Source organism: Eptesicus fuscus, chromosome 6 (assembly GCF_027574615.1).
Source record: "Eptesicus fuscus isolate TK198812 chromosome 6, DD_ASM_mEF_20220401, whole genome shotgun sequence".
NCBI lineage: Eukaryota > Metazoa > Chordata > Mammalia > Chiroptera > Vespertilionidae > Eptesicus > Eptesicus fuscus.
In genome coordinates, this window is record NC_072478.1 from 84,076,257 (window position 1) to 84,091,784 (window position 15,528).

General features: G+C 52.0%; 1 protein-coding gene and 1 long non-coding RNA gene across 6 annotated transcripts in view; one reads left to right on the forward strand and one right to left on the reverse strand.

The window, feature by feature from the left end:
• SH3RF2 (SH3 domain containing ring finger 2) overlaps nucleotides 1-15,528 on the forward strand; it is a 119,201-nt gene that overhangs the window by 94,707 nt on the left and 8,966 nt on the right. For 2 of the 5 annotated variants that reach the window (XM_028146184.2, XM_054718010.1), the window contains exons 9-10: nucleotides 3,355-3,713; nucleotides 6,011-6,307. In XM_028146184.2, coding sequence (XP_028001985.1) covers nucleotides 3,355-3,713; nucleotides 6,011-6,274 — 623 coding nt within the window. In that variant the 3' untranslated portion in view covers nucleotides 6,275-6,307. Of the gene's footprint in view, nucleotides 1-3,354; nucleotides 3,714-6,010; nucleotides 6,343-8,168; nucleotides 8,333-15,528 lie in introns of those variants that run through there. The other 3 variants (XM_054718008.1, XM_054718011.1, XM_054718009.1) reach the window with 2 other exon arrangements.
• Nucleotides 2,952-10,660, reverse strand: LOC129149501 (uncharacterized). Its single transcript, XR_008556399.1, has 3 exons — nucleotides 10,646-10,660; nucleotides 3,088-3,151; nucleotides 2,952-2,972 (listed from the first exon to the last, which is right to left on the reverse strand). It is a non-coding gene; the product is annotated as an uncharacterized LOC129149501 (long non-coding RNA).

Consider the following 15,528-nt stretch of genomic DNA (forward strand, 5'->3'; position numbering starts at 1 on the left):
AGTGCTTCTCAAATTATGTTCCAGGGAACCCCTCAGGGGTGTCAGAAGGAAAAGAAAGTTAAGAAGGCAATGCTAAGAGCCCCTGAATCCCATTTTGTTATTTAACTAATATATGCACGAGGTTAAAGAAAAAGAGAATTATATTGTACAAAAGTAAGTCTCCTTCATATCCTTAACTTCCAGTCTCAAGTTCTCTTCCATGTACTTCTGTACTTTGTCATCATACTCACTGCACTGTCCTGCACCTTGCTTTTATTTTCACCCATATAACAGCCACCTGCACACATGGCAGTGATATAGAGCTTTCCTCTTAAAAGCCATGTTTTTATCTCCTAACACATTGACCTTCTACATAAGGCCTCCTTTTCAGGGATTTTATAAAGTGTTTGAAACCCATTGTCCTACGAAACAGCAAGATTCTGTTATTTATTTATACACCTTCCTAGAAGGAGACAATGAGCCAAACAAAGTAAACTTGTTTCATTCTGCATCCTCTGATTTGAGCTGGACTCTGCTATCTTTAAAAAAAAAAATGATTCAATGTGAAGATGCAATAAGACTGACTAGTCAGAACAAAACAGTGAGACAATATGCCAGACAGGGAAACGTCCCAGAAAATTCATATCTTAGCTCCCCCGACTCCCAGGGCTTTCATCTGGTCACCTGCTGGACCTCAGTGCCACCGCCTGCCTCTCAGTTCCACTGACTGTCCTCCCTGCTTCTCCCTCCAGTACCTCCACCTTATCCCCACCCTTACACACACACACACACACACACACACACACACACACACACACACAATCATTGATCCCACCATAACAGCCTTGGGCCAGTTACTGACCTCTTCAGTCTTCAGTTCTCTCATTTGTAAAATGGAAATAAATGGGGGAAATGGAAATAAAAACAGTACCAACCTTATCATGGTTATTATATGGATTTAATAAAATAATCCACATAAGACGGATGGCACAGTGCCTGGCCCATAATAAGCTCTCGAGAAATACTCTTTTATAGTATTACTAGAGGCCTGGTGCACAAAATTCATGCAAGGATAGGGTCCCTAAGCCTGGCCAGTGATCAGGGCCGATCTGTGGGGTAACCGGTGGGGCAATCGGGGGGGCCCCCACTGGCACCCGCCTTGGCTGGCCTGGGGCCTGCAGGCTGGGGGCAGCTCCTGTGTTGAGCATCTGCACCCTGGTGGTCAGTGTGCATCATAGTGACCGGTCGTTCTGCTGGTCGTTCCGCCATTCAGTCGATTTGCATATTAGGCTTTTATTATATAGGATTATTTTATCTGTCTCATCACTGCTACTACCACTAAGCAGAGCATCTCTGCTCCATCCGGAGCCTGCACTCACGGAGTCTCAGCCTGGATCACTTACAGAAGCCGGGCAGTGCATCCCACTGGCTCACACTCCTTTCATGGGCTGGCTCCCTGCCTTTGCGCACATCTTGATTAACTCAGAGTTTTGACTGTTTGCATTGTACGCACGTGCAATGAGAAAGCATTAGCTCCCTTGGAAGTTAGGAACCAACAAAATAAATAGGTAAAGCCTAAAACCCATTTTTCACACGTTTCCGGGAGCCCGAGGCCACGTCTGCCCAGTGCCGCTCTGACTTTTCCAGATCCGGGAGGCTTTCTCTCTCCCCCCTTCTGGAGGTGAGGCTGGTCAAGCTCTCAGTCTCCCCGAAGCGAAGAGAAATGACAGCAGAAATGACCTCCCAGGGCTGACCGTGGCAAAATAAATGTCTATGTGGAAAGGTCAGACTTGTAAATGGTGACTGGCTTGCTCGCAGCGGCTGGGAAGGCCGAATGTGAGTGGCAGGCATTCTGCTTCTCACGTTCACATCCGGCTTGACGAAGAGTCCAGCACAGAACAAGGCCTTGGTGCGGGCCCCTGTGCAGGACACAAATGGCTGACCCACGCCGCCTGTGCCTCTCAGTGCTGGAGACCCTTATGGAGAAATGGCCACAATGCTTCTCAGGGGTGTCTCTCCCACCTGCCCCCCGAGTGCCGTGAGCTCCTGATTATTCCCCAACAACCTACAGGACATATTCCCAAGGGGTGAGGATCTCCTGTCTCCAGGGGATGTGAGCAGAACAGCTTTTTAATGAGAGGGGATCATCTCTGTTAACAAAGAGAACAAGAGCTTAGGGAAGGGGCAAAACCAAACTCCTGGACCTTGCATTTTTTTTTTTTTATTAGCTTCTGAGAGGAAGGGAGAGAGAGAGACCATCAATGATGAGAGAGACTCATTGATCGGCTGCCTCCTGCATGCCCCACACTTGGGAATCAGCCAGCAACCCAGGCGTGTGCCCTGACCGGGAATCGAACTGAAACCTCCTGCTTCATAGGTCCACACTCAAACACTTAGTCACACCGGCTGGGCGGACCTCGCTATCCTTTGCCCACAAATGATGTCTAATAAACATGGGCCATTTATTGGGTCCCAGGCCCGGCCCTAACACTTTGCATACATCATAACATGCAATCTTCGCGCCAGCCCTATGGGGCGCTGCTATTCGCTCCGGTTTACAAATGAGGGGCCTGAGGGGACTGACCTGTCCCAGGCTCCCTGGGAATAGATCTGATTCCAGTGTCAGGGGCTCTGCGAGGCTCATCCACACACACCTCCCTCTGAAGTCACCTTTCCAGATTTGCTTCCATCTGGTGCCACATGCGCCTGCACACACTCTCTCTCAGCATCCCCCCACCCTCCCTGAAGCCCAGCTAAAAGCGATCCCACCACCATCGAGCTAAAGCTTTTGTTAGCATGTTCTGCAAGTAGCTGGCCGGAGTCCTCTCCCCTCCTCTCCTCCCCCTCTTCCTCCCTCTCAGCTGACTCTTGTGTTTCTCTTCTCGGTTTCTCTCATTCTCTGGCTTTTGTTTCCTCTTTGGTCTGCATGCCTGTTTGCTTCTCACTGTGAAGCTGTCTCTAGGTCTACCTTCTTCACTTTCCATCTTAAAGGTCTGGAGGGAGAGAGTAGGAGTGTGTGTGTGTGTGTGTGTGTGTGTGTGTGTGTGTGAGAGAGAGAGAGAGAGAGAGAGAGAGAGAGAGAGAGAGAGAGAGAGAGGAGTAACATACCTTCAGACACCCGCCCCCAACATTCAGCTAGCCGGTTATTTGCTGCCAGCATCAGCAAACAGCACTAAAAAAAGAATAAGGTCACCTTTGAAAGACCCTGAGAGAATGTGCGTGCGGTCAGATTGAGAAAGCACTTAACTATTCTGGGATATCAGGACACACTGCTCAACCAGCCCCAACCCAGCCTGCTGCCCCCCCCACCCCGTCCCTCCTCCCCCCTCCCCCCCCCCCCCCCGTTGCTGATATCTCTGTCATGTGACTCCCCAGATGGATCCCTGCAGAGACCCATCCCGTCAGGGATCCCCACCCTTGTGGTGGGCTCCCTCAGACGCAGCCCCACCATGGTCGTCCGGCCTCAGCAGTTCCAGTTCCACCAGCCACAGGCGGTCCCCTCCTCACCCTTGATGGTGGTGGCGGAGATGGGACCCAAGCCGGCTCCCACGGGGGAGCCTGCCCTCACGTGCATCAGCAGAGGCAGTGAGACCAGGATCCACTCAGCCGCCAGCTCCATCATCATGGAAGGCAAGGAAATCCCCATCAAGAGCGAGCCTCCACTCAAACCGCCTGCATCTGCCCCACCATCCATCCTGGTGAAGCCCGAAAACTCCAGAAACAGCAGCGAAAAGGTAGGAGTGAGCTGACCTTGGGGGCATGACCCTTCAGACCCCCAGCATGGCTCAGGGTCCCAGCTCCTGAGATTTTAGTCTTAGTGGACGAGAAATCAAAATGACTGCCTCTGAAGAGCCCTTCCACGCAGCCCCCTCTGCATCCTCACATCCCCTCTGAATATTTCAAACACTTCCTTCAAGGCACAAGGTGGCTTGGGGACAAACATGGCTTCGGCATCAGAGAAATCTGGATTTGAATTCCAGCTCTGCTCCTTGCTAGCTGGTGACTTTGGCCAAAACACTTCCCCTTTCTGAGACTTTTTTTTTCTAACCTGTAGAATGGTGGCGGTAAGAATACTAGTAACAGCCTCATAGGATTGGGGTGGAGATTAAGTGAGTCAAGATGTGTACAGCGCTTACAGAGGGCTTGACGCAGAATTGTTCACGGCATAGAAGAAGGTCACACCGAATTATGACAACTGTCACGGTGACCTCTGTGGCAGAGATCAAACCTGTTCCTTTCTACTTCAGGGCTTTTCCCGCTAGGAGACGTAAGAGATTTTGTTAACATCCTTGAAGTAGGAGGGATGAAGAACGGAGGAGGTGGACATTAAGAAGTTAGGCAATGCTTATTATTTTTTAGTTTCTTGACCATCATAGCATCACCGCCACCGCCCATTCCCCCGGACCTGGAAAGGTGGTGTGGCTCCTTCTCGTCACACTTACTGCCCGCTAATGGCCTGGCAGGGACCGTGCTAATTGCTTCACGTGTTCTAGCTCATTTCATCCTCACAACAGCCCTCTGCAGAAGTAGTGTTATCACTGTCATCCTCGTTTTAAAATGAGGACGTGGAGGCTTAAGGAGTTAGAGTACATTACCCAAAGGCACACGGCGGACGCACAAGTGTCTGCAGTGGAATCCGGACCTAATACAGAAACTCGTGCTCCTGACGCTAAGCTTGTAGGGAAAAGGTTAGTGCTGACTGATTGGAAATGTCAGGAGGTGGGGATTTTTTCCTGAATTCTAGTTTTCAAGTAAGTCAAAATCTTCCAGGCCCCAGCTGCCCATCCCCCCAAGCTGTTAGATACAGCCTTCAAACTGCAAGGTCCAGCAAGTGCCCAGACGTCTGCTAGATATGGTCACGCAGAACGGTCTAGTGCCGTGGTCGGCAAACTGCGGCTCGCGAGCCACATGCGGCTCTTTGGCCCCTGGAGTGTGGCTCTTCCACAAAATACCACGGCCTGGGCGAGTCTATTTTGAAAAAGTGGCGTTAGAAGAAGTTTAAGTTTAAAAAATTTGGCTCTCAAAAGGAATTTCAATCGTTGTACTGTTGATATTTGGCTCTGTTGACTAATGAGTTTGCTGGCCACTGGTAGTGTGAAGAAACCTGGATTCTCGGTGGGGGACACTAGGATCGAATTTCCTGGAAAAAAGAAATCATTCCCAAGCAGTACGCAGAACACGTTATTAAGCCCCGAGAGAGGGACTGACTAATACCTGTGGGCACCAGGCAGGTGGGTAACAGGCCAGGAGAGATGGAAGGAAGGAGAGGCGAGGCTAGTGCAAACAGGAGACATACCTCCCTATGGAGAGACTGCCAATCAGTTGTTGCCAAAATGGGGCTCAGGCCCAGCGTGCGGATCTCTGATTTTTAAAGAGACGTACGAAAGACTGATTTCGATATGCGATCTCCCAGCTTCCTGCAGCTCTCAAACATCCTGCAGGCTAAACTCAGCCCGCAGGTGTCCAGTTTGCAAACTGCTCTGAGGACTTCTCAGCCTAGGGGGCTCTCTAGCTGGAACCAGCAGGGAGGCCTCAGGAATGGGGGAGCGCCTTGAGTTAGGCCTCCATGGTAGGCGGAGAGGAGAGAGGGAAGGTGAACTGACACTTTCTAGAATAGACCAGACCCTCTGGCCTCAGGCCCTTTCTCAGGCAGGCCTACCAGATTTCTTCTAGATGATTCCTAATGGACCTTCAGTTCTCACTTGAACTAGCTCTGCCTCTTAGGAAGCCTTCCCTGAACACCCGCCTTCCAGCTTTAGTTTCCTACTCATCCGCATTGAGCACCTATACGTCCCCCATCCTGGCGCTTGTGGTTATAATTGTCTTTTTGTCGAGGACAACTGTGTTCACTCTTGGGTTCCCAGCAACTAACAGAGTGCGCGATGCGTGATAGATACACGCCGTTCCTGAATGAACACGTAAATGAGGCTTTGAGGCGGGGCCGGTGTGAAGAAACAGCATGAACCCGGTCCCAGGGATAACAGATGCCTCCCACCTCACCTGGGTCCCTTTGTTCTTCTTCCTCTCACAGCAAGTCAAGACCGTGAGATTTCAGAATTACAGCCCTCCTCCCACCAAACACAGCACCTCCGGGAAGCCTGAACATCCCGCCACCCCTAAGGGGTCCCAGCCTGAAGCCGCCCCCTTGGGCCCGGAGATGACCATCCTATTCGCCCACCGCAGCGGCTGCCATTCCGGACAGCAGACAGACCCCCGGAGGAAGTCGGCTTTCAGCAAGACCGTGACCCCAGTGTCCACCGCCTCCGCCACACAGACCATGTTTCCCAGCAAATGAATCTACGGGTGGCTTTTCCTAGACCCCAAAGAGGTGAATTGCATTTAAATACAGTCTGCCTCCACTGAGGGTGTCCTGCCATTCTTTGGGTGCTCGAGCCTGGGTCCTTGTTCTGCCCATTTTATCTCTGGGAAAGGAGCGGTGGGGGCAGGGACTCCTGTCCTGGGTGGGAGGAGAGACTGGGCCTTCCAAAAGAATGACCCTACACAGCAAGGCCCACTGCTCAGACCAAAGAGTGGGAGACCATCCCGCCCGCCCCGTTCCCAGCCTGGCCTGTGTGCGCTCTTGCCCTGTGTTCTGCGTAGAATCCGTGTGGTGTCCCAAAAGGGGCTTCACCCAGGGGTGGGCCGTGGTGGGAGTGTTGGCATTGTTTCTTTGACCTAGTATCAAACGCTTATCCTGCTGCAAGGTTTTCAATCCACTTCCCACGTTCCATCTTACACGAGAGAGCAGCGGGGAGCAGGCAGCTGTGGGTGTGGTGCTATGGACAAGCCATCCAGCCGTAGACTGACCTCCCAGGAAAGCACAGCGAGCTTCCAAATCACTTGTAGGCAGAGGGCTTTGGGTTTAGGCAGATGTTCTGTCTGCGTTGCAACGTTCTTTTAGCTTCTCTAATTCCTTCTCCTTCGGGGAAGACGAGCTGTCTCACCGGTTGAAGGATAAGGCATCCGTGTTCATGGGAAGATGCCAGCCCACGGCTCGGGTGGGGGCACTTCTTAGAGGAAAGCCACTGTCAAAGGGACTACGCCAAGGGTGGCAACGTCTGGCCCGAGGGCGGTTTAAGGCCCGAGAAATCGTTTGGTCTGGCCCTGCCGTGGCATTAGGGTTGAGTTAATTAAATGTTTGATCAAATATAGCAGGCTGATTTTTAAGTTAATAATTTTGTATGGCCCTCAAATGATGTTATAAATATCCAAATGGCTCTTGGCAGAAAAAAAGGTCTCCTACCCCTGAACTAGACAAAGGATGTTGGAGAGGAAAAGGAGGAGAAGGAGGAGGGGGAGGAAAATCCTGGAGAGAGAGACAGCAGAGAGGTGATGAAAGAGAGAGAAAGAGAGGATTGGGGAAAAGCATCAGGAAAGAATTTCCAAGAGGAGAGGTTGGCCTTGGCATTCCTGACAAGTGGGGAAAGGAGGACGAGTCTGCACAACTAGGTGACCCCACTAGGAAGGGGCTGAAGTGAGCGGGACACCCAGGCAGCCTTGTAAACGGCAGGAGGGCGTCCCAGAGCGAAGGCAGAGCTGTCAGACCCCGTCCATTCTCATTCACATTCACTGCATTCCCATCAATGCGGGCGCTTTACTGCACAAATGCCATTTGCTGCTAATGCCGGGTGCCCTTAAAAAAAAAAAGGCAGCTCTGCTTACAACATTCCCCTTCTTGAAGAATTCCCAGTTCTTCAAGGTCCCGGTATAAAAACACATACTTTACATACCCACCCACACACTTGACTAAGTGAACCGTCCACAGACTTTTCCAGCTCCTAATAAGACAAAAACAAAACCATAATCCTATCGAGGAATCATGCATGTATGTCAGACCTGGGTCAGACCCATGTCTACCCCACAGAACCAGCATCCCAATTCCATGCCTCACTGAATGACCCACATGAAGAAATGGGAGAAAGACACAAGGACAGGAAGACATGGGATGATATGAGTTCCTACACCTCATCTTTATCCAAAAAAAAAAAAAAATCACCCAGATAAGTTTAGCAATCTAGTCTACACCCAGAGTGGCAGGTGTAGGGCATGACCAGCCAACTCAGTAGCAATGGATCCAGTTCATTTTTAACCATTGGGGCTGACAAGCAGGTTGTTTGGATGTAATAGAGATGCAATTCATGCTTTTCCAAATGAAACCATATTCTTCCCATTGTCCACTCTCTCTATAGGGTTACCTCTCTGAAAACTAAACAACTCCAAAGGTTGGCCATCCTCACTCCACCCACCCTCTTCGCCCATGTCCAGCATCAAACCAAATCCTATCTCTGTGGAGTCTAATGGGGATTTGAAAGGGGCAGGAGGGGGTTATTTCCAAGTAAAAGTTTAACTCGCTGGCGCCTCCAATCATTTATCCCATCAACACGTTTCAGACATTGCCGATGTGCCCGGCACAGCAATGATTTCCAACAACCTTATAAGGCAGGTATAACTGTCCCCCTATAGAGCCGAGGACACCGAGGCTGGAGAGTACCCACAGGCAGTGGCAGAGCCAGACTGATAGCTGCCCACACCCCCGAGTTCAAGCTACCTCCCTTCACATCCCACTTGGGACTGTGCTGCATGAACCCAGGATGCTGGCGGCAGACGGCGGGAGGCGGCAGGGTGCTGTGGTTGCAGGTGTTGCACACAGACTGGGTTCAAGTCCGCATATACCACCTCCTGGCTGTGTGATGTTGGGCAAGTCACTTAACCTCTCTGGGCCTTGCTTGCTTACATCTAATCTAATAATAGACAAATATGCAAATTGACCGCACCTTCGCTACACCTAAGCCATGCCCACCAGCCAAGCCACGCCCACCAACCAATCAGGACGAGTATGCAAATTGCCCCAACAAAGATGGCGGCTAATTTGCATATCAAGACAGTGTCGAAAGAAGCCAAGAGCTGCAAAGGGGAGTAAAGCTTCGAAGAAGCAAGCAAGCCAGGGGGGCGGGGGGAGGAGAAGGGAGGAGCGAAGTCAGGGCCGTGGGCGAAGGGAAACTGAAGGCGGGCTGGAGGAGAAGGCGGGGCCGGCAGCAAGGGCGGAGCAGAGGCGGGGCCGGGGGCGAAGGGAAACGCAGGCGGGCTGGAGGAGAAGGCGGGGCCGGTGACAAGGGCGGGGCGGAGGCGGGGCCGGGGGCGAAGGGAAACGCAGGCGGGCTGGAGGAGAAGGCGGGGCCGGTGACAAGGGCGGGGCGGAGGCGGGGCCGGGGGCGAAGGGAAACGCGGGCGGGCTGGAGGAGAAGGCGAGGCGGGCGGCAAGGGAGGAACGGAGGCGGAGTAGAGTGCAGCAGGAAATCCCATTGCAGGAATTTTCCTGCAACGGGAAAGCTAGTAGAGAGGATAACAGTGCAACTTCATTGGGTTGTTGTGAGGGTTAACTGAGATGATACTATGAAGTGACTTAAGCAGTGCTGGCACAGAGCAAACGCCTAACAAATGTTAGACGTGAATGTTTTTGAGGAAGCAAGCCATTGAAACGTCAGGTGAGGAAGTCTAAGATAAGGGCGCGCCCAGGGCTGTGGTGTTAAAAGACCAGCGTGGCCTAATCATGGGGGTTATAGCACAATCTAAGCTGGGTCTTGGAGGAGGAGTAAGAGTCAGACGGAGAAAGGGGTGGGAGGAAGGGGGTCCCAGGCAGGGGAGGAAGCACCTGACGATTGAGTTTAAATGGAGCGATCCAGGCACGTTCTCTTATACTTAGAGAATCCACCCCTCTGTGAACATTCCAGGGATCCTGGGCAGGACCCTAGCACCTCGCGTCTGAGCCAAACATTTCCTCTCGTGACAGTTCTATCCAACCACCCCCCACCCCCCACCCCCGCTAAACTCTAAGTCCCTAGCAAGGGCGCCCCTCGCCCTGTGACGGACCTGGCACCTCTGTGCTAGGCAAGCTGCCAAGGGCAGGCTCTGAGGTCCGTACTTGAGAACATGGATTTCTTAAGGGGCATCCACACCTGCACTTAGGACTGGTCTCCTCCCTCCTCTGGTGGGACCAGCCACAACCCCCTGCCCGCCACTGGCCCGCAGACAGGGCTTCTGGAGCCCGAAGACTAAGAGCAATGCCCTACCTGTGACGCTGAGACGCAGGACACAGCTCACTGACTTCCAACGTCTCTTGAAAATTCAGGTTCACACCGGGCCCGCCCTCCTGAGCGGCAGCAATCCGGGGGCTGGGCCAGGCCCAAGGCTGCTTCAGCCAAATGGACCTGCCCGGGCTGGCGTGGGCACGTGACCTGCCCCTGACCTGGGCACGTTCCCCTAGACACCGTGTGCCGGGCTTCACCTCCAAGTCCTCACAAACCCCTGAGAGTCAGAGCTGGATCCTTAGAGAGCAGCTGGTCCAGGGCACGTGGCCTCGGGAGGGAGCGTAATGGGCTGCACGTGGGCCCTGGAGAGTGCGCCTTGGTCGTTTTGAGGTGGGAACCGGCATCTGTGTTGTCAACAGGCTCCCCAGTGATTCTTGTGCACATAGAGTGTGAGAACTGAGCCCGCCTTTCTCGTGTTTTCTAGCAGAGCTGACATCCAGCAGGAGTGTGGCCACACTGGCTGTTAACATTGAAAGGGGCCTGTACTGATGGGTAAACCGTGGCTGCTCTGAGCTCCCCAAGGCCTCTCCCACTCCTGCACCCTCGCCCCTCCTCCAGGTCCTCCCCATCACTCTTACCTTCCAGCAGCGAAGGGATTAAGGCCAGGTGCAGCTGAGACGTAGGCAATGAAACCCTCCTTCGTTCTGATTGGCTAGTGCCTATCCACACGGGTTAAATATCTTAACTGTCACCCTGTTGTAAAGAATAAGGCCCAGAGAGTCACTCAGGGGCTGAGAAGCTGCTGTGGAGCCCAGCACTCTTCCCGACCCCCACCCCTGCCACGGTCCAGCCCTTGACAGTCACCATCAGGCCCCCTGCTCGCCAGTCTACGTTTCTCAGCGGGTACTTTCACAGGCATACGCAAAGTCCTTAGCTTCCCAGCTCCTCTGGCATCCATTTGGCGGGCATAGGAGTCATTTGTTTCAATGCAATGAGCAGGCATCCATCCTCATCGTCTCACCCGCCTCTGTACACACAGGCCAGCCCCACAGCCTCTGGCCCCCCCTTCCCAGGGAGAGAGCAGCTGTGGCGGGCAGGGTGGCAAAGTCCCAGCAAGGCTCTCCAGGTGGGAGCAAGTGCTTAGCAAGCTGGGCCCTCCCGGGCCAGCAGCCACTGCCACTGATGCTTCTCCTGTTTACGCCTTGAGAGTAAAGACCCCAGTTCTCCTTTGGCTAAGAGGAGCGAGTGTGTGCACTTGCAGCAGCCTCTCGGGGGGCCAGGAAAGACAGTCACTTGGGGAATGTGTTTGGCAGGCAGGACCAAACCCAGAGGAGTTAATTCCAAAGATCCTTGTAGCAGGTTGGAGTCACTGAGCATCCATCTCGCCAGGACGTTTTGCTTGAAATAGAACAATGTTAAATGATCAAGCCATCTGTTTGCCAGGTCATCGTGTTGTGTCCTAGACCAGAACAGAAACAAAATGTCCTAGGAAGCCCTTCTGCCTCCTGGCCTACGCTTGGACAAATAGAATGTAGCCGAGGTGGGATCAAGGTGACGGGGGTGGGGGACATGAAGGAGTATTACAGATTCACCCATGCATCCATCCATCCATTCATTCCACAGCAGGTATCCATCACCCACGCTGGACCAGGCTCTGTGGGAGCCAGGGGGATACAGTGGTTAACAGGATAGGTAAAATACACATGGCCTTCAAAGAAAGTAGATTCTCATTACTTTTTTCTGGACTTGGGATCCCTTTCTGCTTTTCTCCCTTTTTAAATGAACTATTATACATATTTATATAATGATATAGGATCATAAAACAAACAACCATACACCTACCACCTAGCTTTTAAGAAAATAATAATACCTCCTGTACCCCTCATCCTTTCCTCCCCTCCTCCCCACTTTGCTCCCAGCCACTGTCCTAAACTCCATGCCTATCATTCTCTTTAATTTCCCCACTTGTGTACCATATGGGATCTTCAGTGCAATTCACAGTGGTACTCAGTAAACACTAGTCAAAGCAAATATTGCCATTTGAGGCCTTATATGCCCCACCTGAGTGTCCGGACGCCCATCTGGCTTCCATCACTGGGCGTCTGAGCCTTTGATTCATTGCTGGGAGTTGAGATTTTGATACACAGGCATGTCTGGTTTTGAGAAGTTCTAGTCTAGAGGGATTTGTACAAGAGTTCTCCCAAGCACAGCTGTTTGGGGAGATCTTGCTGCTCCTGAATAAAGAAGGTGTGGGTTGGAGCTATGCCCATATGGCTTGAATACAGGGCTCTCCGGGCAGCTTTCCTCAGGGCCTTGCCTGGCACCTCTGGGGAGCTGACTGCAGAAACCAGAGCTGCTCCTCAGAATCTGAAACTAGAACAGATCTTGCTGCTGCTACTGCTACTACTACTACTAAAAGATTCTCCTAGGAGCCTTGTGAAGGATGCAGGGAAAATCTCTCTGTCCCCAGACTACAGATCAGAAAACTGAGACTCAGAATGTTCCAATGCCTTGCTTAAAGTCACGTAGTAGTTTGAGATGGAAGGGGAAAATGTTTCTCTAACCCTTCATTCAGCAATGATTGCCACTACTTACTGAGCACCTATTACATGCCAAGCACTTTACATGCGTTATGCCATCAAATCCTACCCAATCCAATGAGGGGAGGTTCCGCTGTTATCCCATTGTAGAGTTAGAATTAAGGCTCAGAGCTCAAGTGACCTGTCCAAGGCAACAAAGACTAGAACCCTGGACTCTACGCCCAACTGTAATGTTATCTCACCACGTGCTTTTTGTTCCATGGCACCCAACACACAACACACAACAAAGCTGAGCTGGGAGAGGATAGACAAGTGGGAGTGTAATGCTGAGATCACAGGCATGAAGATGGAGACGGGGATGGAGTCTGAGGTTTAACTCAGAAAGTCAGGCCCTCCAGAAAAGCTACAAGGGTCTTGTCGTCCAGGAAGCAGGGGTGGGAAGGAAGGTAACAGAGTGCTCTGTGCAGAGAAACCAAAAAAAGCAAACCTACCCCTGCTACAAGGGCAGCCAGACACAGCCGGGCAAATTGGAAAAGAACGAAGGCTTACAATGTGGTTCTGGATCATTGACATCAAAATGCGATGATCGTTGTGCATTCCCTAGGCCTCTCCCTCTTCATGAGTTCATTTCTGGTTTTGCCTGTCCTCACTGGAAATGACACAGAGCAGAACGGGATATGATTTCCAAAGTGACCCCCACTTTCATCTTCTCTGTGGGAGCAAGAGGGCTCAAGAGCTGACGTTGTCCAGTGTCCCATGCTGGTATTTATCCAGAGTTCAAAGGCAATTGCCTTTGGGGGTAAACACATGCCCACAGATGCAAGCTAATTATGCAAATAGGTCACTACTGGATGGATAGGAGTGGCAGCCTGGTAAGGACTAAAAGGATGCCAGCCAAGACCCAGGGACAATAGCAAAAGGCATTTGCAAAGGCCATTTTGTGTATCCTCAGCTAATGCTGTTGGAGTAAGTGCTAGCGTGACCCACTGACTTGGTGAAGGCCATTTGCAATGTCAGAGTTTGACTGCTGTAGAGTCTGTGTCCTGGAGGCCAGAGCCATCCTCATGTTGTTCCCATGAAAACGGCGACTCCCTGGGCCATCAAGAGGATAGTGAGAGCCATTTCCATTCAGGAGACCCTCACGTTAAGCAAAAGCAAGCTTGAATCAAACTGTAAGGAGACAGTGAAAATGCCTGGAGGACCAAAGAGGAAGTCAAATAAATATCAAAGAGCTATACCCAGATTCCTGCCCCTCCTGCTCCCCCTCACCCCGCCCCCCAGTTCCTTGGGGAGAGAAGTTTCCATCGCTGTCTGGGAGAGCCAGAGATTGCACTGCATGAACAGGACATGTCAGTCACAGCTCAGGAGCGCTGGCAGCAGCCTCCAGGACAAGGAGCAGAGCCATCAGTCAGAGGGGCCATACTGTTTGGAAGGGAAGGCTAATTTTAGATATCAGAACCACAGTTCCAAAAACTCCATTTGCACATTCTATTTATGAGCGGAATTCTTTTATAAGCTCAAGTTGTTTTTAGATATTGCCAAATTTGAGAGCTTAGACCAGGGGTCCTCAAACTTCTTAAACAGGGGGCCAGTTCACTGTCCCTCAGACCGTTGGAGGGCCAGACTATAGTTTTAAAAAAACTATGAACAAATTCCTATGCACACTGCACATATCTTATTTTGAAGTAAAAAAACAAAACGGCAAAAACACACGCATGTGGCCCACGGGCCGCAGTTTGAGGACGCCTGGTTTAGACCTTCATCATGGAGACTCCAACAGAGGACTAGATTTTAAAGCATCAGTCAACAAGGATTTGGGGGATAGCTATACCAGGAGGGGGTAGCTCAATTCCCAATCCACTGGAAGTTTAAAAGATAGGGAGAAGCAATCTATATATATATACTAGTAAAAGCCTAAGCGACCGAAAGACCGACTGGTTGCTATGACATCCACTGACCAACAGGGGACAGACACTCAATGTAGGACCTGCCCCCTGGTGGTCAGTGCGCTCCCACAGCCAACCTCCCCTGGCCGACCAACCTCCTGCAGCTGGCTGGCCAACCTCCCAGGGCCCCACCCCCCAGTCGGCTGGCCCCCATCAGCCCCAATTGATCGGGGCTAGCTGGCCAATCTCCTGCGGCCCCTCCCCCATGCCAGCCAACCTCCCACGGCCCCTCCCCCCATCCGGCCAACCTCCCATGGTCCCTCCTCCTGGTCAGCTGGCTGCAATGGCCTTGATTGGAACTGGGTGAGATGACCCCAATCAGCCCCAATCACCACAAGGCCAAGGAACCCCACCTATGCACGAATTCGTGCACTGTGGGATCCCTTGGCATGGCCTGCAGAGATCAGCCAAAACCGGCGGTCCAACATCCCCTGAGGGATGTAGTAGTGTGCAAAGTGGCAGGCAGCCAAGGAGGAGCCCGAGCCCAAGGCGGGCACCGCGCTGCTCCCACTCATCCCAGCCCTGCTGTGCCTGTAGCCACCGCTCGGTAGGCTCACTGCCACTCTGCTGCAGGCACTGCCGCAGCTGCGCTCACCAGCCATGTGCCCAGCCTCTGACGCCCATGGGTCAGCTGACTGGCGCTCCTGCTATGGGAGCACACTGACCACCAGGGGGCAGCTCCTGCGTTGAGCATCTGCCCCCTGGTGGTCAGTGCGCGTCATAATGACTGGTCAACCGGTCGACAGGTCGCTTAAGCTTTTATATATAGAGACTAGAGGCCTGATGCATGAAATTCGTGCAAGGGGCTCGGCCCTCACAGCTCCAGCTTTGTCCAGAAGGACGTCCAGAAGGTCGTTTGGCTGTCTGGTCTAATTAGCATATTATACTTTAGATAGCTAGGAGACTGGGTTTTGGAACCAAATCATTTGGGGGCTTTATCCCAGCTTTGTCACTAGTTACATTTCCTTTGGCAAATGACTGAAGAAACTTGGAAAAGTTACAATACCTCCCTGAATCTGTTTTGTGTAACATGGG